The 21,968-nt window shown below is 34.6% G+C and overlaps 1 protein-coding gene across 9 annotated transcripts in view; it reads left to right on the forward strand.

Annotated features, from left to right (window-relative positions):
- Positions 1–21,968, forward strand: part of DMD (dystrophin) — a 931,439-nt gene that overhangs the window by 683,213 nt on the left and 226,258 nt on the right. For all 9 annotated transcript variants that reach the window (XR_014026476.1, XM_081327957.1, XM_081327955.1 and 6 more), the window contains one exon: positions 17,814–18,003. Coding sequence is in view for 8 of the 9 variants with exons in the window: in XM_081327957.1 (XP_081184083.1) it covers positions 17,814–18,003 (190 nt within the window). In the remaining variant the exon portion in view is untranslated. The remainder of the gene's footprint in view (positions 1–17,813; positions 18,004–21,968) is intronic.

A 21,968-nucleotide genomic window follows, 5' to 3' on the forward strand; every position in this document is an offset into this window, starting at 1 on the left:
AAGAAGAATCCAACAATTTATATATATTTTTCTGATTGATTTTAGAAACTTCTAAACCAGCTCTGCATTCAGCTCCAGAAATATAACCTCTGATGACTTTTTATATTATTAACTACTATTGGTGATAGGAATAGAGAGTAAGCAAGGGATACCTTCTTAGTCTTTTTCCTTGTCTCTGCTTTTCACTGATTGTAAATTCTTAGGCTCCCCTTCAGCTTTCTCCTAAAGGGAGAATATTTCCCTCTGCTTTTCCCTTTCTACCACCATGAGTCCAGAAAGTTCAAACGCTGCAGGTTTTTTATATCAAATCAAGTTATTCATTATTTCAGATTATATTGTTGCAACTTAAGCATCAATTTCTATATAATTTTAATGGGTTTGGTTATGTTCAAACATGCTAAATATTGATCGCAGTAAATAAACTAGATACATGCTCAGCATTACAAGACCAGATAGAAAGACCTGCACATGGATTAGAGAACAAACAAAAGCATACAATATCCTCAAGAGAGTAAACGAATTGAAATGGAAATGGGCTGGTCACATAGCAAGAACTGCCATAGAATAGATCCCACTTGAAAGAGTCTATGAAAGAGACCTAAAACAAGATAGATTGACGACATCAGCAAGTATTGAGGGCCCAATTGGAAAAAGAAAGCTCAAGACTGTATTGGTTGGAAATATGCAGAAGAGGCCTTCATCCTGCAGTGGATAGACAATGGCTAAAACTATGAAATAAACTACAGTAGCTAGGGTTATCCTAGGATTCCAGCTAGGGGTATCACAACATTTTCCTTTCAAGGAGAAATCTTGATAGAATTGAACAAAAGAAAAGATAAGACAATGATGAGACAAGATGATTTGATCTAAAGGAACCAATAGACACCTAGTTCCTTGATATGATCCAAATGAAAAAAAAATATTGCAAGGAGTTTATAGATATGCTAGTATCCATAAAACATAACCTCAAGATTAAGGTGTTTTTTTCTTGTTTTAAAAATATCCTTACATTTCTATCTACAAGGCAAGACATATGGCTAACTCTACTAGGAAATCTTACAATCCCAACTAAAAATCCATGTGGAAAAATTATGCTCACTGTAGCATTAATTTTCGTATATCTTATTATTGTATCTTACTTCAGCCACTATCTTTTAGCCAACCCTCACTCTATTTCAGCTTTATTCTGACAGGTTATTCTGAAGAAATCAGCAAGAAAGCTACAATTTGTAGATCTTCAGAGGGCATGTCACACAGGGGTATACTGTACAGGTTCTGATTCTGATTAGATTTGGCAAATCTATAAATTTAGAAGGTTAGGACATCCTGAATAGCTGAAAAAAGATAAATGTACATTTTAATATTCATGTTAAGTATGCATTTTGTTTCTTTATTCTCACAAAGTAAGAGCTGTAATCTCGGCATCCCATGCCATCATCCTAATACACCCTTGTTGCAGAGAAATGGCATCAAAAAGTACTGAGATGTAAAGCTGTTAATATCTATATTAAGTATCTGTTCTTGCCTCTACTGAATAAAGGACAAATAATGTTGGACTTTTCCATTAAATTATAATTCTACTACCTCTTCCATATGGCAATCAGCTATCATAGTAATTATATAACTAATTTCTTTTTATAGCCTGAACTCTTAGATATCCATCCATCCTTGGTGCTGTAGATTGCAGTTATTCACTGTATTGTCCCCTGAATATAAACTTTCACTTCATCAGTTCAGATAGTAACTATGTTCCTGTCTAGATTGGGTTTTAACAAATCTAGCTGAAATCATAATTGTTGTATAATATTGAATGATTTGATTGGTTTATGCTTATAGATTATCCCACATAGTTTGAAAGGCTGTTAGTTTAACAAATACATATCCTAATTTCACACACTTCGGCTCCATGTGAGTATTGAATTAATGTGATTCAAAAGTCATTTGCTTAACATTGTGTGTCTTAAATATTTTTCTTATGCAAATTGTGAACTGAAATTCAGAGTAAGAGGGTTTTGAAGAATGTGTAAACATTCCCAAACATTGTAGAAATTGGAAGTCGATTCATATTTGAAACAGGAAGTTTTTTTCCAGAAAATTATTATGGAAAATGAAGAATTAATTTATTTTGATATAGTCCAAATATTGTACATTTAACCAAGAAGAACATATACACACTTAGTATATGACTGACCCAGAGCCACATCAACAGTCCAGAACAATAATTTGATATGTATACTAATTTCTAAGTTACATCTCTAGCAGAAAAGTAATTGCAACCAATCCTTATTAAACATCTAATACATTCAGTATACACAGATACATTTTAATTAACTAAAATCTCAAGATTATAGGAAACTTAACATCCCTTTTTAATGTGATTATTTAAGTGGTCAGAACACAACATTCAAGTTTGTTATTCCACACATCATGTGAATAATTACTATGAATCATAAAATATCAAATATTCATTATACTGAAATCAGACATTCAATCTAGCAAAATATTAGGAATCTAAGAATGTAATTTGAACGTTGGAGTATTACAACCTTAAAAATAATCCAAAATTTGATTCTGATCATCTATTGTATAGTCCACTGACTTGTATAGAAATATTGAAAACAATTCCATATTTATTTCATTAATTCTGTAGTTGAACCCGAAAGTTAAGCAAAGTAAATGTTTGAGGGTAGCAAATGTTTTAGAGCCAGATTTGTCTAGTGGTTAAAGCAGAAAGTGGGAGACCGTGAGATCTAGTCTTGCCTTAGCCATGAAAGCCAGTTGTTGTTCTGGAGAAAATAAAAAGAGTAAGATGTGCTGGATATGTTCACTGCCTTGAGTTATTTTTAAAAATAATAAAGGTTGGATATAAATAAATAAATAAATAATGTACATGAACTAGTCTGATAGTAAACACTTAGAAATACTTTGTCTATCGGATTTTAATTTCCTTGGTTTGAAAATTAGAGAGCTGTACTCCAAGTCTAAGGGACGCGGTGGCTCAGTGGGTTAGGATGCTGAGCTTGTCGATCAGAAGGTCGGCAGTTTGGTGGGTCGAATCCCGAGTGCCGCGTAATACAGTGAGCGCCTGTTACTCGTCCCAGCTTCTGCCAACCTAGCAGTTTGAAAGCACGTAAAAATGCAAGTAGAAAAATAGGGACCACTACGGTGGGAAGGCAACAGCGTTCCATGCGCCTTTGGTGTTTAGTCATGCCGGCCACATGACCACGGAGACGTCCTCGGACAAGCGCTGGCTCTTCGGCTTTGAAACGGAGATGAGCACCGGCCCCTAGAGTTGGAAACGACTAGCACGCATGTGCGGGGGAACCTTTACCTTTACCTTACTCCAAGTCTGTTTATGAATATTCTGAAAGTAACTAGAACAACCCAAAGCAATCCCAGCTCACATTAACATTTTAATTTTCCCAGTTTACATTAAAATTTCAGTACTAGTTTCTTATTTTTTTAAAAAAAGATTCAAATACAAAATTATTTGTCTTTTTTTTAAAAAAAAGATTTCAAGATAGAGTACCTCTCATAGATCTATAGTGACAAATAGCAATTAGCAAGAATTTGAGACATTGTGAGAAAGTAAAAAAGAAATAGAAATAATTAATCTATAGCACAAACCTTGCTCCAGAAAGACTGGGAAAAGTAAAATTAAAATACTCATAGTTTCCAAATTTCTATACCTTACCTGTAATTCCTGCTTTAAACTGCCTTCTTGAAATTTGCTTGGTTTTTGGTTGTCAGCCATGTCCTTTGACAGAGAGCTTGACAGCTAGTTTCTATTTTATACTTTATGAATCTTAAAAGGCTATTTAAAATATGAGTAACTATTTTCATTGTGATCTGTTTCTCCTATATTATTGCTTGAATTGTGTTACTGGTGCTGTTGATTTAAGAAGACATATATGAATTTCTTTCTTGGATGTGGAATACTTTGCTTTATTCATATATAGTTATTAGCTATTTTTCAGCCTTTCCCTTGGCACTTGAGAAATTTGGAATGGATGTGCTTTGGTGATTATTTTATGAAACAACAATTTGCCAATTATCAACAATTTTCTTAATTATCAATGAAGATTTTTATTCTTTGACTATATAAATAACCTATTCTATGTAGTGCTCTTGTCATTTAGTACTGTGACATACAAATGTGTGCATTTTTTCAAACATCTAGGCAAATATTCTTGAGAAAAGTAAATGAATGCAGAGATTGCCTGAGGCAATTTGCCATTATTCCCCTCTGTTGCTAGGTAACTATAAACTGCAAAATAACCATCATATACAAGAAAGAATAATAGGCATGCCTACAGCAACTCTCCAAAAGTGTAACAATATCAATCAGTCAAAACCTATGTCAGTCAATGTAGTGGTTACACTTATGATTAATTCCCAGTGCACCACAATATACACAGACATAACATGAGAGTACCACAATTCAATCAAATTCAATAATGCTGTTGTTTTGACCTGATACTCTCACTGACATTTGATATCAGGCTTTTATAAGGCAAGATATTCAATATCAACTTTCTCTAGTTCATAAAAGGCAGGCTATTACTTCCTTTGTTTACAAACTGAACATTATGTGTAGTTCTTTTTTAAAAATAATATTTTATTAATTTTCCAATTTTATACCTAAGTATTTAAAAAGCAACGTGGTGGCTGGGTTACTCAATAGTTCAATAACATACAAAAATCTTCAGTACAAATCTCAGGTTACAACATCAAATATTTCCTCTCCTTTCCCCTTAATATCTACTATCTCATATTTAAGCTAATACAGTTCTTTTTATATCAGCTAAATAAAAACTTCATTATTACATTTATCAATAAAGTTTAGCTTATACGTATCTTAATTACAGCGTATCCAGTAGAAATAGAAATAAGGAAACTTTTTGGAAAACCTTTTAGTCCCAAATTTCAAAAGTATATGCATCCAATTAGATTAAAGTTGGTTTTATAATTACTTGGTTTCCCCTGGGTAGTCAGTCGCTGCTGTTCTTAGAGGGTGGGGCAGGAATTCTCTTCCACAGGGGGAAAAATACTTAGGGCAGCTTTTGCAGGAAAGATATTTAGAGTCTTAAAGAGAAGATCAGATCTCACCCAGTTTCATCCGCGTTGCTTTAAAAGTGCTTGGTAGTAATTTTGACTTCGGCTGTCAGCAGCTTAATGACGAGCCATATTGCTATGGCCGGTCTTTCCCCCGCCAGTTTGGAGAGCTGCCCCAGATCAAGTGGAAGGGCTGCTGCCCTCCCAGGATCAAGCAGGGATCACCTCCTCGCTCATCGCCCCTACAGGGCAACTTTTGACCCTTTCCAGGGTCCCCCAGTGGGATGAAATTGGATGCTGAAGATGGAGTTCACCTCCATGCATCTGGAGGCACCGATGGCAAACCAGAAGTCATTACATGTGGTTCTTAATCAGAGCAAAATTCTCCCATAATTATCAGAGAATAAGTTTTAAAACAGTGTTTCTCAATCTTAGCAACTTGCTGGTTTAGGGAATTCTGGGAGTTGACGTTGAATTAAATAGCTATAATGCTCAAGTGGCATTCAGTTATTGGTGAGGCTGTAATTAGATGCTATGGTATACATACAGTACTTTAATATGGAGCATAAACTGGGCATTTAGATAAGTGGAACCAGTTGTTTTTATCCTTTCCCTTCATAAATTGAAGATACATACCTAGTGCCAGATGCAGAGTTGAATTAAAGATGCAACTTATTGAGATTAAATATATTTGTTTTCCGTATCTTCTCCTTCCCATTAATAACTCCAGCCTGTTTCAGCAATTCCATTTTGTGTCTTTCCTGATGGAACAGCTTTTTTGGAGCATCTATCATGGCAGTGGGAATTTTGCTTTATTTTTTTCAGTGCAATGTGTTTTCTGAAAAATATTGTACTTTCAGTAAAGTGTTTGTCTCTCCATTCTTTTATTGAAATATAATAATTTTGAATGCCTTGGCAAACCTATAGACTAATGAGCCTAAAAGCAGGAAAGTTTGAGCAACATGGCAGTTGCTAATATTAAAGAAACAATTTTGTCATTTGGGGAGTATTTTGGCCAATATAAAAAAATGTAATCATAGTTTTTACTCCAAGAATGTTTTTGCTCTTCTATGCAAGCTAAAATCTGATATCTAAAATGTTTAGTTGTACCGATAGGTTGTTTTTGTGTGCATTACCCCAACTAGGAGCTACACAAAATGTACTGATATATTCAGTATCTCTCTAGGAATTTAAAACTGCTCAGTCACCTTTGGGATGTTATATGACAGCAGTTTTTGAGTAATAATGATACCCAAGAAAATGAATAACATGCTAAAAATATTATCCTAACCCACTTTCAAAGTTGGTATCTACTGTTATTGCAGTTACAGCTGCTGCTGTATAACTTCTATCCACCGATTCTAAACCTGATAAAAATGGGAGAATTTGTTTTTAATTTGCTTGAGGTGTGATAAGGGTTTCTGATCTGTTCTACATGAACCTCAAAAATCTCTGCTTTTACAATATAGTTCTGAAGTTAGAGTTCATTGCAGAGGCATCATTTATTCATCAAAACAGTGATTAATTAATTGGTTGATTTAAAACAATATTTTGGCACTAGTTATTCACTTGATTTTGTAGAGGAGTATGAAGGTAATGCTGAAAATAGCATGCAAGAACTATTAACTAAATGACAAAAATATGAAAAAATAAAGACTGAGAAATAAGCCTCACTTGGATTGTGTTTGATTGGGACAAAGGGATAGTCTGGCAGGCTTTGCACCTAATCCTAATTGGACACTCATATTTAAATGATACTTTGTATTTGTATTTAGGATTTTATGATTATCTAGACATTGATTACAATTTTACTGCATTTAAAATTACAGTCTGGTGAGAGAATTAAATTTTGTTTTCACAACTATTTGCTTCATTAAGCCTCTTCATTTTTAGCTAACGTTCAAACATCTGGTGGCCAAGTATTGATTAATTTCAAGTATGCATTTCTAATATGATACAAGCATGTCAATGCAGATTTTACTTTGCAGTTTTAAAACACTATCTCTATTATTTGGAGCATATAAATTAATTCGTGCTCAGAAATTTCTTACAAGCAGCTAGATTTTAAAATGTTGCAATAGAATACATTCAAACAATAGTAGTCCATGGAATAAGATAAAGTAAACAATTTTATCATATAAAACAGTCAATTGAAATGTCTTAAGTTTGAGTAAATAATTGATAAAATATTTTTAATAGCATTGTATAGCATGCTTTTATTGAATGCACAAAAAAATGCTTACGGTTGACCTTAACATAATGAAAAATAAAGTTTAGCCGAAGTCACTTTGCAATTGCTGCCCTTTAAAATGAGGCTCAGAGATTATACTTAAAGATTTTCAGAAAAAAATGTCTGAAAGTCATGCTTTGAAATATGCTCATAACTAATCAAAATCTACATTAATTCAGGCTAATAGAAATTTTTATAAATGTCTCCATTGGAAATAGATACATTGGCATAGAAGATTATTTCATAAATATAGGATTAATATGATATGCAGAATAAAAGACATTAAAAGATTACTGTAAACTCATTTTTGACTTATGATACTTCCAGTTTGGGCATTAAGGATGCTAGAAAGAAAGGTCTGAAGAAAGCCTAATGATTAGAAAGGCTCAAGAAAGAAGTTTTTCACTTTTCATATTCTTATTTTTTAATTTAGTCTGGTAAGCTATTTTTCTGCTGTTTTTAACTGCAGACATTGATGAAACTTTCAGTCCTAACAAGTGATCTGTTTATCTTTTCTTTCTTTCCACTTATGTCTCCATTAAATAGACTTAGTTTCTTTAAAAAAGAAGCATAGACATGTCACCAGAAGCTTAATTTAAAGGAGGCTTAGAAGTGATTCGTTGATTTATTTGTGGCAATCTCCTAGAATGCATCTGTGTGGTATTTACTAGGGCTATGAATGCTTTAAAAATGATTCAGAAGCAAATCTTGCTGAAGCATAAACACTGCATCTCTCTCTCTTAAAGCAACCTGAATATTTTTAGACTTCCAAACAAGCCTTAAAATAGTATTGCTGCTTTAAAAATCCCTTCATTAGTTAAGGAGGACCCTAAAGCAATAATACATTTTTCAGATGCATTAATAAATAGCTGAAACACGTAGTGCTTGCAGAAGATCCAAAATCATTTTTTCCAAATTATTATATTTAAGCACATGCAAACTTAATGTCTACCCAATAAGGGAAATAGTCCACATAAAGCATTTCAACATATTTCAGTCAAAACAAGAAGAGTTAGAGACTACTAAAATATTCATTATTGCTATTGTTCTGCTGCTTTTAATTGCAAAACCTAGTGAAACTTTCAGTCATAACCTACTGGTGTTTTCTTTTCTCCTACACTGCACACGTGCATGAATTTATCAGAAAAGACTACCTTTTTTCGATAATGAATAATTTTCCCCTCAGGTATTTTTGCTAAGGGCCAGGACAAAACTATGTTTAACTATGTGAGGTTGATAAAGCACTACTATGTTAATTTAAACATCAGCACTGATGATTGAACATTGTAGTCCAATATTCTTGATTATAATCTAGTTTAGATGATACTGAACTGACTGTAGGACACACACATTTCTGTCCTTCAATACTTCAACATCTGATGTTCATTACTTTGGCATATATTTGCATTACTTATTCAGGCAGCAAGTAAATAACAATAAATAAACAGATAAAATTTTAAAGATAAGTAATTAGGTTAGAAGCCCAAGTTCATTCTTCCAAGTTGTCTAAAAATGTGGAATTTCAAAGACAGTGATGATATCAAAACCAAAGATATAAAATGACACTTCTTTAAAGTGACTAATTAAAACCTAAACTTTATCCAAACTTCTACAAAGGTTTGATTAAAATGTGATCTAATGTAATAGTAGTTGACACTTCCAATTTACCAGGTGGTCTTAAAATAAAATTCTGCTGTGATATTATTGAATCAAAACTGTTTCAGTGATGAAATACTTCATATATTCCTTCAGGTTTGAATCCTGGCATTAAAACCAACTGTCATATAAACAATGTTATTGATAGCATGTATATCAAGTCAAAGGGATTTTAAGGTGGGACCAAACAGAAAATAAACCACCAAATTTGATATTCTAACTATGTGAACCCAAAATAAACAAAAAGCTTGAAAATGTGAAAAATAGCACAATAGCCTATTGAAGGATCATCCTGACAAAGATTATTTAGTAGCTTTTCCATTTTCTTAAAACATTGTCAAGAGAAAAGAATAAAGAAATATAAGAAATATAAATCAACTTTGAATTTAAGCTGGTCTTTATCACATTTAACTTGACTCAACTGCTCAAAGGAATTCTAGTTCATTTGTCTAAATCTTGTTTCACGTATGCTGAAATTGAATCTAAATTTATGCTTATGTTATACTTCTGGTAATCTAGGAGATGTAGAAAAAAATCAGAACACAATCTAAAAGACCTAAAAATCAGGTTCATGAGAAGCCTCAGAGGAACATTTTCCTTTGAAAGAAATAGATTTGATTGTACCGCATTCCATAAACTGAAGTGTTGCCCAGAACTATCAGAAATTCAGCATGGACAATTCTTGTTGAAATACCTGTTTTGCTGGCCTTTGCATGCATAGAAGACATATTGAAGAGGCCATGAGAAATGAAATGATGAAATGATCCATTTCACTTTGTCAGCTATGTACTTTGAAGTATACCATTTTATAATCTAGACACTTTTCATAATATAAGGATCAAAGCAAGGAATGAATGGAAAATGGCTTTTAACTGCACACTAGGGTGCTTCCAATTTAAAGTACTCTCTTTTGGCCTCCAGGGTGCCCCTGCCATATTTATGCAATTCATCAATGAGGTGCTGCATGAGCACCTATACAAGGGAGTGCTAATGTATTTGTATTGCACTGGGCTCCACTCTGAACCAGGAAGCAATTGCCACCAATTCATTCCATCTTTCGCCCAAATAGCACTCCCCATTACTAACCTCCTAAAGATGAAAGGGGAGGACATGTCTAAGCCCAGCCAGCTTCTGGAGTGTCAGGCAGCATTAAGAGAAACTTAAACGGTTTTTTGCCAGTGAACCTATCCTGAAATAGCCAGACCTGAACACATCATTTGTCTTCCAAGTGCTAGTGATCAAGAAACAAAATGTGACAACAAAGTTTGAATTAAACAATCTGAAACGAAATTAGAACTAGACTGCAACTAGACTAAATGGATCTGTAGTCCATTTCTGTAACAAGGGACAGGTGGAGATTTTATTTCTTCTCCCCCCCCCCACCCTGTAAGACTCTCACAGGTCTAACTTAGAAAAAACCTTGCCTTTAGCCTGGTGAACTAACATGTCTTTCATCAGCAGCAAGACATTTTCTATGAATACCCCATTCAACCCCTATAGTCAACACATAGATGAAGCGACCTGTCCTTTTTCTCCCAGAACAAGATGGGGGCTGCCACCCTAGGTCACACCAGTTGAATGAATCCATGGGCAAGGTTTTTGTCAGTGAACAGTTATAACTCATCTAACTCTCTTGGGGTCATCGAACAGAATTTTGGTTTGGGCAGTTTAGCTCCCGGCAGGATTTCTATGGCACAGTCTGTCAGCCGGTGGGGGGGGGGTGAAGCTCATCTGATCCCTTCTCACTGAACACCTCTCTTAAATCCCAATATTCTTTGGGGATAGGGGCAAGGTCTTTCCCCACTCTTGTTCCTTTCAATGTCAGGGTCACACTCCTCACTTTGGTGCCTTCAGTGTGTATTTCTGAGCCATACTCCTAGATGTAGATCCAGATGTGGGTCAGAAAGAACCCCACTGATGGGTGTCCCCATCAAATTTCACTCCAAGGATGAGGTCTTTGCCAGGCCAGTCCCCACCAGGCCAGCCACCATGGCAAGCCCTCTTGGTGCTGCACCTGCAGCTACAGTGGCCGAAGCTAGGGTCTCCAAGCCCTCCGCTGTGGTGTCTAATGGTGACACTCTCCCTCAGTCATCCTCCTCTTGGACTTACTGGATCTCACTGGCATCAGCTTTAGGATGGGATTTGTGTGCCTTGAGGGTTTAGAAGGCGGTCATCATGAATCTCATAGCTTGCTTCATCACTAGGTTGGCGTGGTCAGGTTCTCTGTCTTCCTCTTTCTTGTCCTCAAGCTCTTCCAAATCTGGTTGCCGCATCCATCATTGGGCACTGTGACTACCAAAGGTGAGAGTCACCCCCTTGACCCTTCCTTCCCAGTTGTCCTGCTTTCCAATGCCTATGGACCACCTGGGTCTTGACAAGTCATCCAGGCTTCCAACGTCCTCTGTCCATTTAGAGAGGTCCAATCTAGGGGGAAACCTGGATGAGGCTTCCTCCCAGCACTCAGCTTCCTCCTTATCACTGCCTTGAGCTGACATCGTGTGCATGGTCCCCATGGTAAAGCTGTACACCTCTCTGGGTTGACCACTTTTGGAGATGCTGCCTAATATAAGGAATCTGAAAGTCCTGTGCAAAGCACAACATAATTCTTTAATTTGCCCCAATCCCAACCCCCCGACCATTCCACCGGCAGCCAATGTGATGCCAAGAAGATGTTTTGAGAATGCTGAGGTGCCAGGCAGATAACAGGTCACTATCAAGGCACAATGGACTTGGAACTGGCTGGGAGGGAGTCTGTTATGTCTCCAAGAACAATTCCCCCTCTCTATTTCCCAAGCATGCAGTAAAAGCGAAAGCATCCCCAAAATGCCAGCCTCCCTCCTTCCTCCAACAGAATGGCAGGACATATTGGTGGATCTGACAGCTATGAAAAATAATTAACATTTATGCTTACATTTACAGTTTCTTGATATATTTGACAAGCTCTTTTTAATTCTTAATAAGATATTATTTTATATAATTTATATAATTTATATAATTTATATAATTAATTCAAATTTATTAACTTTTAAAATGTTGCAATTGTAAACAGATGGAAACTTAGACTAAGAAGTTTAAATGAAAACTACACGAACAATTTAAAATACCCTTTTGAATCTTAATTGCTGTTTTACAATCTATCAACACATTTAATTCTTGTGAAATTCTGCTTTGGGAGTCATTAAAATAGGTGCTTTTAAAATATAATTATTTTCATAACTACTTCGCACTTAAGTACCCTTGAAAGTCAAGATTGCATTTTAAATGAATTTTGTCCAATTAATTATTATTTTGACACAATTGTTTGCTATTATAAAATCTCAAGAGTAATATGTTGCAAAGAATTAGGAAATGTTCTTTCTCTATTTATAATCCTTTCTGATGTTTTGTTACCATATCACTGATTGATGGAATCTGCAGATCTTCTGGAACCTCATTTCCTAAATCACTGCAGATATCCCATTTCTTTCCTTTTTATTCCACCTTCCTTTTTTTGGATGCTACTTTGCAACTAAATTTAGTTTGATAATGATACATGGTCTCCTTCAATCATTATTCTGGAAATCCAAGAGCTTCACAAAAGGTTTTTTTTCCTGGGCCATTCTCTGCCTATGATCAAGACAACTTTGTCTAAAAAATACAAAGAGATTATGTCAAGCTCCTTTGAAAACAGATTGTTCAGAATCCAAAATACAAGACTGGGAGATTAAAAGAACACTAATTTGTAAGAAAATGCTTTTTAAAGAAACAATGGTCAAATCAAAGCAATCACAAGTAACCCAACAGCTGTACTAAGAACAAGGTATATAAACCTTTGCTTGGGAGTAGAGTTCTGCTGAATTACTATAGCAGCCTTTCTTTTGTTCTGTTTCATGCTAATTTCCCAGCTTTTGATTTTAGATTTCTTTGTGAATGAATTTGTGGATTTCTTGGTAGTGATTCATGGTTTGGATCATTTCCTAGTTTCTCTTCTCTTACTTCTAATCTTTTAATTGTTTCCTAATTACTTGGTTTATTTTCACTGTGGATTAACTTGTTACTGTCTCAGTATTATGATTATGAATTGATCATGTCATTGTGTCTGCCAAATTTAAAATACCAGAAGAAATAAATCCACGCATGTAAATAACATAATGGGCACTAGGTGATCATTTAGTCTTCTTTTTGAAGTATCTATATTAAGAACTGTCTTATTCAAATAGAGATTCTTAACAAAGGAAACCAGATGCCTTTACTATATCATTAGCACCAAGATAATAGCCTTTCCCAAGTCTATAATGAAATATATTTTAGCAATTTGGTGTATCAGCAGCATATGCAAAAATTATGTATATCTTTCCCCCTTTTTGTTATTAATTTCTTCTACTTAATAATTGATGTGGACTTTATGTTGATATTTGTAAATGAAAATATATGTCCACGATAGTAGCTCTTCTAGAGTTTAACAAAACTTGATATACACTGTCAAGGTTTTCAAGTACTGAAAATACAGCATTTTCCTCCTTTTACCCCATAACTGTGACAGATTGATTGGAAGTTAGTGACTGCCACTTGGTATTGGTGGTGAACAATGCTGAAGGTGGAGTGTGCATACTGTGGAAAGTTGATGTATGATTAGAGGATTTTAAGTATTGCAGGGCTCTGTGGAGAGTGCAGGAGGCAATGATTTTCATATTTTCCAAGACAGGTGCAGGTCTGAAGAAAAGAGTGTTGAGTGGAGCTTGGTAGACCAGGAGCCATATTAAATGGCACAACTGATTGAGCTACTTGGATAGCAGGGAATATACAGTACCAGCAATGGTAGCAGTGTCACTGATCAGTTGTCTACAGGCATTTGGTGTACTGTTGGTCATCTGTTGAAGACTTGGCAAACCTGATGGTATTTTCAACTAGATGGATACTTAGTATATTCAGTAAAAAATCAATATCTTCTCACTGGCATTCTCTCTTTATCATTTGACCAGAATGTACAGCATCTGAGTCCTGCCAGTAAGCAAAATGAGCTGGATTAGATCAGTGGTTTTGCTGGATGGTAATTCAGCAGTTAATCAGTATTTACTGTGAAACTCATCTCAGTGGGCAACGGCCATCTTGCCTCTTACATATGAAGGCAGGACTCTGTTCCATTTATTGGCAGTACATCTCCAATTATTTCCATCTATGGAATCTGAAAACATTGATTGTGGAAGGGAATGGACTTTCAAACTGGGACTAATTTTGGTGAATGTGCACACTTCACACAGTACTTAATAATCTTGCTGCTGAAGAACTGTTATACAGCTTGAGAACCTCTGGCCCTTTCTTCAGCCATCATCCCTTTATCCAATACAATGTACTTGATAGCCTATACATTACCAAATATGAATCAGTTGTAAATGTGTAGACTCTACGTCCATGAATGGGGTCTTGTTTTTCAGCGCAAAATAAATTGTACATACTTAGACATAGCTGAGTAAGTATATGCAGGCTTTGCTCTGTGGCTTAAAAGCTGTGATCAAGAATGTTGCAGGTACAATAGACCACTTGGATTTCATTTGACATTTACAGGTAATAATTCCCTCTGGGATGAAACTCCTCTATGTTAACAAGTTATAAATAGTCTAATTTTATATAGCTTGCTACATTTTTATCATTTTGTTTTATTGCCAGTTGTTTTACTGAATGTTTTCTTTTATTTACCTTTCTGGATTGCCCAGAAGAAGTGTGATATACAAATGCCATTGTCAGACTGGCCCCAGCTTGCTCCCTAAGCAGGGCTCTTTTTTTTGTCATAGAATGGAGTTCCGGCACCTTTTTTGGATGGAACCTTGTAGGGTAGGCAAGGCAGGTTGTATGACTTGTGTGAGTTCCAGCATCTTTTTCTTTTTTTCACAAAAAAGCATTGTCCCTAGGAAAGAATGACCCTTGACTCCATTGGTATTTGAGAAAAGATACTAGAATGCAGTGTGTGAGGCAACTCTAAAGAAAATCCTATATTGAAAACAATCCCCAATGTCCAAATCCCTCTCCCCTGGGAGAGCAGTCCAATCAGGTCTTGTTCTGATGTTTTGGGAACGTGATGCCTCTGGTGCCACAGCAAATTCCTTTCCCAGGGCCAGTGTCCTTCAAGGCAGGAAGATGACTTGGTTTAGCTTCTCTTGATCCTGTCAGTGTCCATATGCTCCAGTTTTACATAAGATTCTTTCAGACCTCCAGCAGTCTTCCCCTCCCAAGTGCCCCCTTCCCCCTGGTTATGGCAGTTGCTAGCGAGCTTCAAAGAATACAAAGATAGGCAGCTGACAGAAATATTAACAATCAACAACAGTAACAGTATATACCATCAGCTCATATATTTTACCCCTCCCTTTTATGCAATAGATCAGCTGTCTCCAAACTATGTAGCTTCTCGAATTGTGAACTTAGATATCTAGAATTCCCCAGCCAGCATGAACATTGCTGTCAGTATTAGAAACAGCATTCTGTATTTCTGGAGCATACTTCAATTAAACAGTGATGTGTTGTTTCATTAAAATGGAAGTGGAGAGTTTAGCTGTCAGGTGTTTTCTTAAGGAAAGCAACAAGGTTTAGCAGATTATGTTAGGGCTTCCCTAACCCTAAAGGCAGTTGACTATAGGACAAAAGAAAATGAGGAAAAAAGAAAAAAAAAGATAATAATCAGAACACATTTTTTAAAAGGGAAAGGAAATGCCCTGTGACAACCAAATCATTATTCTTAAATATGCATGAACTTCCACTTTTTAAAAATAAACATTTTATATCCTATAGTATAGTGTCTAATTATTCAGTGTTTAACTGTTCCTCTCAGTAGTAAGAGACAGTATATAATAATCCTTCCCCACACACATTAAAAACTACTGTGTTCTTAGTATCTAGTACTAGTTAACCAGTGGGCTGCTCCATTTTGTAACAATTGCAGTTTTGGGGGTTCATTAAAGGCAGCTCTTATGTGGAAGACCTTGTGATCATTCAATCAAGTCGCATCTCAGGTGATGAAAGCCTAAATTATGGTGCTGTTTACATTTAATATTGAATTGGGCAGTGCTTTTGTGTTTTATTTCCGTGAGTTAGAATGAAGTCTGATGTGCTATATGTGTGTATTTCTCTCTGGGGACTTGCATTTTTTTTCTTTGTTCAGAGTGTGATAGGCTCGTTCTTAGTATATATTTTACCTTATTTTTGTAACAATATGCTATCAGTTTCTTTTTTTAATGCCATAGTGACTGGGAAGCCTAACCTGTAGCACATCTGTAGTCTAACTTGCTTTACTTTTGAAACTTTACATATAAGCTTTGCAGCATTTATTTTATAGAGTGTAAAACGTGTACATTCTTTACTTTTCTGCAGGTAGCACTGTTAAATAGATGTTCATGTTTACAGTAGGGAAACAAACAAAAATGTTTCAATTATTTTTAAAATAGTAATTATGCAGCGTAAGCTTTTATGTTCAGCAAAATTCAGCCCATGATGAAAAAAACTATTCCTTTTTTTTAGACTTGCTGCTTCAGCTTGGCAGGAATTGTTTATGGCTTAATATGTTCTGCTGATGATAAAGGCACAGCCAGTTTCCTGTGATTATTGACCTTCACACAATATGTCAGGAAGATGCTTTAGGAGTATGGCTTTTTAAAAAATATTAGTGGTATATGAGTAGCCTGAATATATATTACAAACATATGTATGTTAGAGCCAAACTCAGTAGAATTTCAAGATGACTAACTATAATAGATGATCAGAAATGATCGTTTATTTTAAAGATGAGGAAGCTATTTTAATTGTAGCCAGATCTGGGGAAAGCACAATGAAATACTACTGATTAGCAGTGTTTAACTTTGCAACTGAAATTATTTTAATTTTGTGTTGTACTGTGCTTAATATAAGACTAGTTATTCAACAACTGTGATCAATACAAATAGAAATCAGAAACATTTCTTAATATATTGGTTGTAATCAATAGCCAAGGTATAATGGGGGAGTATAATTTTAATAGTATTTTAGTGAATTTTAGTCTTTATCTTTTATTTCATCTTTTTGTTTTTATTTTTTATTTTTTGTTTTAATAATAATCTTTTTTCTTTTTTAATGATTAATCATAATTTATAATTTCAAAATTTTCTTCTATGATATATAGTGTTATTTCTGATATTTGTATTCTGCATTGAGTTTAATCATGATTTGGGGATTAAAGATTATTTATTTGTTTATTTATGTATTTATATTTCGTATTTCTTAACCACCTTTCTCCCTCAAATATTCATGTTCCTTTAATAAATTATGAATATGGATACAGAAAAAACATCTTTATCACATTTGTAAGCATCTTGACACTCACCTGATTCTATATTTTTGTTTCTTTTTCTTTCTTGTATGTGCATATATACATATGCATATTCTTTTTAAAAAGTTAACTTTTTAAAGAAAATAGTCAACTGTTATAAATAGATAAGATCACACTCCCTATTCCTGAAATTTATTAGTTTTCAGCAAATTATAGCTAGTCAGTGGTTGAGAAATGCCTTATATAACACCTTTTACTAGGTTTATATAGAATTTAGAAATAGAATTTGAAAAACCTATGATTAAGGAGCTTGTTTCAAATTATAATAGTAAAAGTCTAACATTGTTATGTTCACTTCTGGAGAACCATAACTGTCCATTATCAATGAAAATGCCACTAAATTGCCACCTTTATCTTCCCTTTGAAAAAGGGTAGGGATTAGTTTTAACAGTGATTTCAGAAGGAAACATTAGTTAAAAGGATTTATGACACCTAATTCAAATTTCATCTCAGTATTACTGAAAACGTCTATATGAGTGAATAAACCACTTTGGGTTCACAGTTACTCATCTTCACATAACTATGTTTGCTCTTTTACAGAGTTGGAGAGCGAGAGGCCTCATTAGAAGCAGCCCTAAGGCTCTTGCAACAGTTCTATTTAGATCTGGAAAAGTTTCTTGCCTGGCTTACAGAAGCAGAAACCACTGCCAATGTCCTTCAGGATGCCACACGTAAAGAGAGAATCCTAGAAGATGCTCAAGGAGTACGGGAGCTCATGAGGCAATGGCAGGTAAGCTAAGCAATTGAAATTATAGCAATGTTGTAATGATGAGCTACTTTATTTTATTTATTTATTTTAATCCCATTTATATCCTGCCCTTCTCCGGAGACTCAGGGCGGCTTACAATCTATGTGCTTAGCAATAGCCTTCATTCTATGTATATGCCTGCTTATTAGGGCTTTCGGGGAGGGGGGGCAAGCAGCATTATTACAAAGTCAGCTTCTTGCCCCCAACAATCTGGGTCCTCATTTTACCTACCTCGGAAGGATGGAAGGCTGAGTCAACCTTGAGCCTGGTGGGATGCGAACCTGCACTGCTCCTTGGTGGAGCAGTGGGCTAATGCCTCCTTAAGTAACACCAGCTGCCTGCAATTAGTGCAGGTTCGCGTCCCACCAGGCTCAAGGTTGACTCAGCCTTCCATCCTTCCCAGGTAGGTAAAATGAGGACCCAGATTGTTGGGGGCAATAAGCTGACTTTGTAATAATGCCGCTTGGGGGGGGGGGGGGCGAAAGCCCTAATAAGCAGGCATATACATAGAATGAAGGCTACTGCTAAGCTTGTAAGCCGCCCTGAGTCTTCGGAGAAGGGCGGGATATAAATGGAATTAAAATAAAAAAAAATAAAAATAAAAATAATTGCAGGCAGCTGGTGTGACTTAAGGAGGCATTAGCCCACTGCTAAACCATGACATGAGTATGCCTCAAACCAAAACAATCAAAGGCTTTTAAAGTTAGCTGTAGATATATCTCTCTATTTCTGACCTTTAAATAAATATTTCATTCATAAGTTTAGATAGTAGAGAATATTGATCCCATATCAAATAAATCATATGTTCAGAAGTTATACTCTTTGGCTTTTCCTATTTTGAACAAAATAAGGTAATGTTGCTATCTCTCCCCCCACCCCCCTCATATATATGAGCAATTTGTATTCAGTAATGTGTATATTGGGAGAAGGGAGTCAATTAATATTTTTTTAATTAGGAAATCAGTAGAAAAGGTAAGCTTTCCTACTAATTCATATTAATTGAAAAGAATTGAAACAGTGTCTGAACTTGCACTTAATAATGATAATCAGAGCTCACATTTTATATAAACTAATGGTACAATATTTTCATTAGTATAATAATATAATAATATTGTACTTATCACTGAAAATGAAAGTTTTAAGAAAATCAGCCCCATAATAAGATGACAAACATATTAAAACAGAAACAACATCTTGTTATTATAATAAGGCACTTTACAACATATGTTAACAAAATTAAAACATTACAGAATCATTAAGGTAGCTACAAATTGTACATAATTGTGCACATAGCTTATTCATAGTTGCTCTGACATTGTCCCTAGCTGTTTGTGCATACTTGTCTATGAGGGTAAAGGTTCCTTCTCTGAGCTTGTGGGTTGGTTTCCAAATGTTTCGTTACCAGGCTAGATAACATCTTCAGCAGCAGTTAGGGGATGTCTGTGTCAGTGCTCTTCTAAAAAGATATCCCCTAAATGCCGCTGAAGATGTTACCTAACCTGGTAACGAAATGTTCAGAAACCAACCCACAAGCTCAGAGAATGAACCTTCACCCTCATCCTACACCTGAGCTACAGATATTCACAAAGAATAGTTCCATTGGGACCATCTTTAATGTGAAGCACACACATGCAAAGACCCCAACAGCCTCCGAATGATCTTCACAAATCTGCAAAAAGTGGAATTACTTTAACAGTTTGATGATGGTTCTTTGGGCACTATTTAATAATTATTATTATACTGATTTTAAGTTTAAGTTTATTATATTTGTATACCCCCCTTCTCCCGAAGGACTCAGGGTGGTGAACAGGGCACATATAAAATACAAAGTACAAAAGTTAAAAGAGAATTAAATATAAGCCCGAGCTAAAACAGTAAATAATGATATAAAAAACCGCAATAAAAACCCCAACACATCCCCCATCAGGCCAGGCTGGCTTGTTCAAATAAATAGGTCTTCAGATTTTCCCTTTTCTAGCTTATAATAAAAGGGCAAATGCAGATTAGAATGTTATCAATGTGTTAATTTTTTATAACATTTCAAGAAGAATGAAGAAGAGTGATAAACCAAGAATAATAATCATAATTGTGCTAGAAATAATTAATTTAATATAAAATAAAAAAGGAGACACAATACCTGAGCCAACTGCCTGTCTTCATTTTATCAATACTAGAATTTCTTAACAGCCTAATGTTTGTTCATCTGAGAAACTTCTTAATCACCTAATAGTTCTTAAGAATATAATGTAATTACATGTATATAATTGGTCTTAAAATCTCTAGATATGTTTCCATACTAGAAAGAAATATTGCTGGCTAATATATCCTTTAAGGTTTAATCTCAAAAGTGGTGAGACAGACTGGGAAATACAACAGTAATTGTTGGTTTTCTTTGCCTGCTGAGGTAGTTATATTGTTGGACACATATATGGAAGACTAATTTTTCTTACTTGACATAAAGAAAAGTTGAAATGATTTATATCTATGGAGTTTTTCCCCTACAAAGTATCTCAAAGGAGCAGTATGAATTATAATTTGTTGTCTAAATTAAATACACCCTGGGTTCCACCATGAGCAGTGGATTGATAGATGCCCATGTGAAGGGAATGAAACATAATAATCTTGACTTTCTGCTATAATAATATTTATATAACATCTCAGCTGTGTTAATTACTCTTGTGAGTTTGTACCAATAATTATAGATGGTGGCATTGTTTTCTAGATTACTTATATTAGATTCAATACTGAAATTGCTTTATATCTATCCTGTTGTTTTATTGGTCTAATCACTATATATTAAACCTGAGAAACAATTTAATTAGATATTGGTACTTGTCATAAACTTTTCAAAACAAGTATGAATGAAACAAATAAAAAATTTTAAGACAATTTTAAAATAAACTGGATTCTGAAACTAAATTAACATTTCTGGATTATATATAGAAAGCATATATTTTTCCCAGAAAATGTTTTGTAGGATACATTTATTTTATATCTGAAACCTTAAGGTTAAAATGTTGAATAATTTAACCATTATATAGGGTTATTTTTAAAGATTATGTAATCTGTTTTTAAACGGGATGAAAAGAACCATATAAATCATAATCATAATCATAATAATAAAGTTGGAAGGGACCTTGGAGGTCATCTAGTCCAACCCCTGCTCAGGCAGGAAACCCTATACCATTTCAGACAAATGGCTGTCCAGTCTCTTCTTAAAAACTTCCAGTGTTGGAGCATTCACAGCTTCTGGAGGCAGGTTGTTCCACTGGTTAATTGTTCTAACTGTTAGGAAGTTTCTCCTTAGTTCTAGGTTGCTTTAAATTGAGTGATTAGTGCTTTAAATTAATTTAATTTAATTAATCAATGAGTGATTAGTGCTTTAAATTCAAGGATACCTAAATTGAAATAAGATTCTACAATCCCTTACTAGGAAACAATTTAAATCACTCAATATACTGATAGAATAATATGTTTCAGAAATGAAATATCTGTTTATAAACAATTCCTAGATCTTAGGCATATTCCTAATTCTTAGGCATATTCCTAATTCCTAATTCTTAGGGATATTCAATTCTAATTCTGTAAGTAAAAAAAATGAAAATGATATCTTAAAGATTCAAATAACATGTTAAAAATTTCCTAGAATAAAAGCTTAAGGGAGGTGCTATAGGTAGGAAAGTACCAGTATTCCTGCCCTTTCCAAGATCCCCCGCCCAAGCCATTTCACAGGGCTCAATATGTAGGTTTCCTAAAAAAAATATGATTGTGGCAGGAATAAAATTGTATATGAAATTTATAGAACCTAACAAAGCCAAAAGAGAGGATAACATTAAAAATAAAAAATAATAAAAAGTTACAATTTGCATTACAATTCATATAAATAGATATTACTTACAAAAATAAATACTATTTAAATACACAATATAATTCACTGGACTATGAGT

The sequence above is a fragment of the Vipera berus genome (genome assembly GCF_964194415.1).
Source record: "Vipera berus genome assembly, chromosome: 4".
Lineage (NCBI taxonomy): Eukaryota > Metazoa > Chordata > Lepidosauria > Squamata > Viperidae > Vipera > Vipera berus.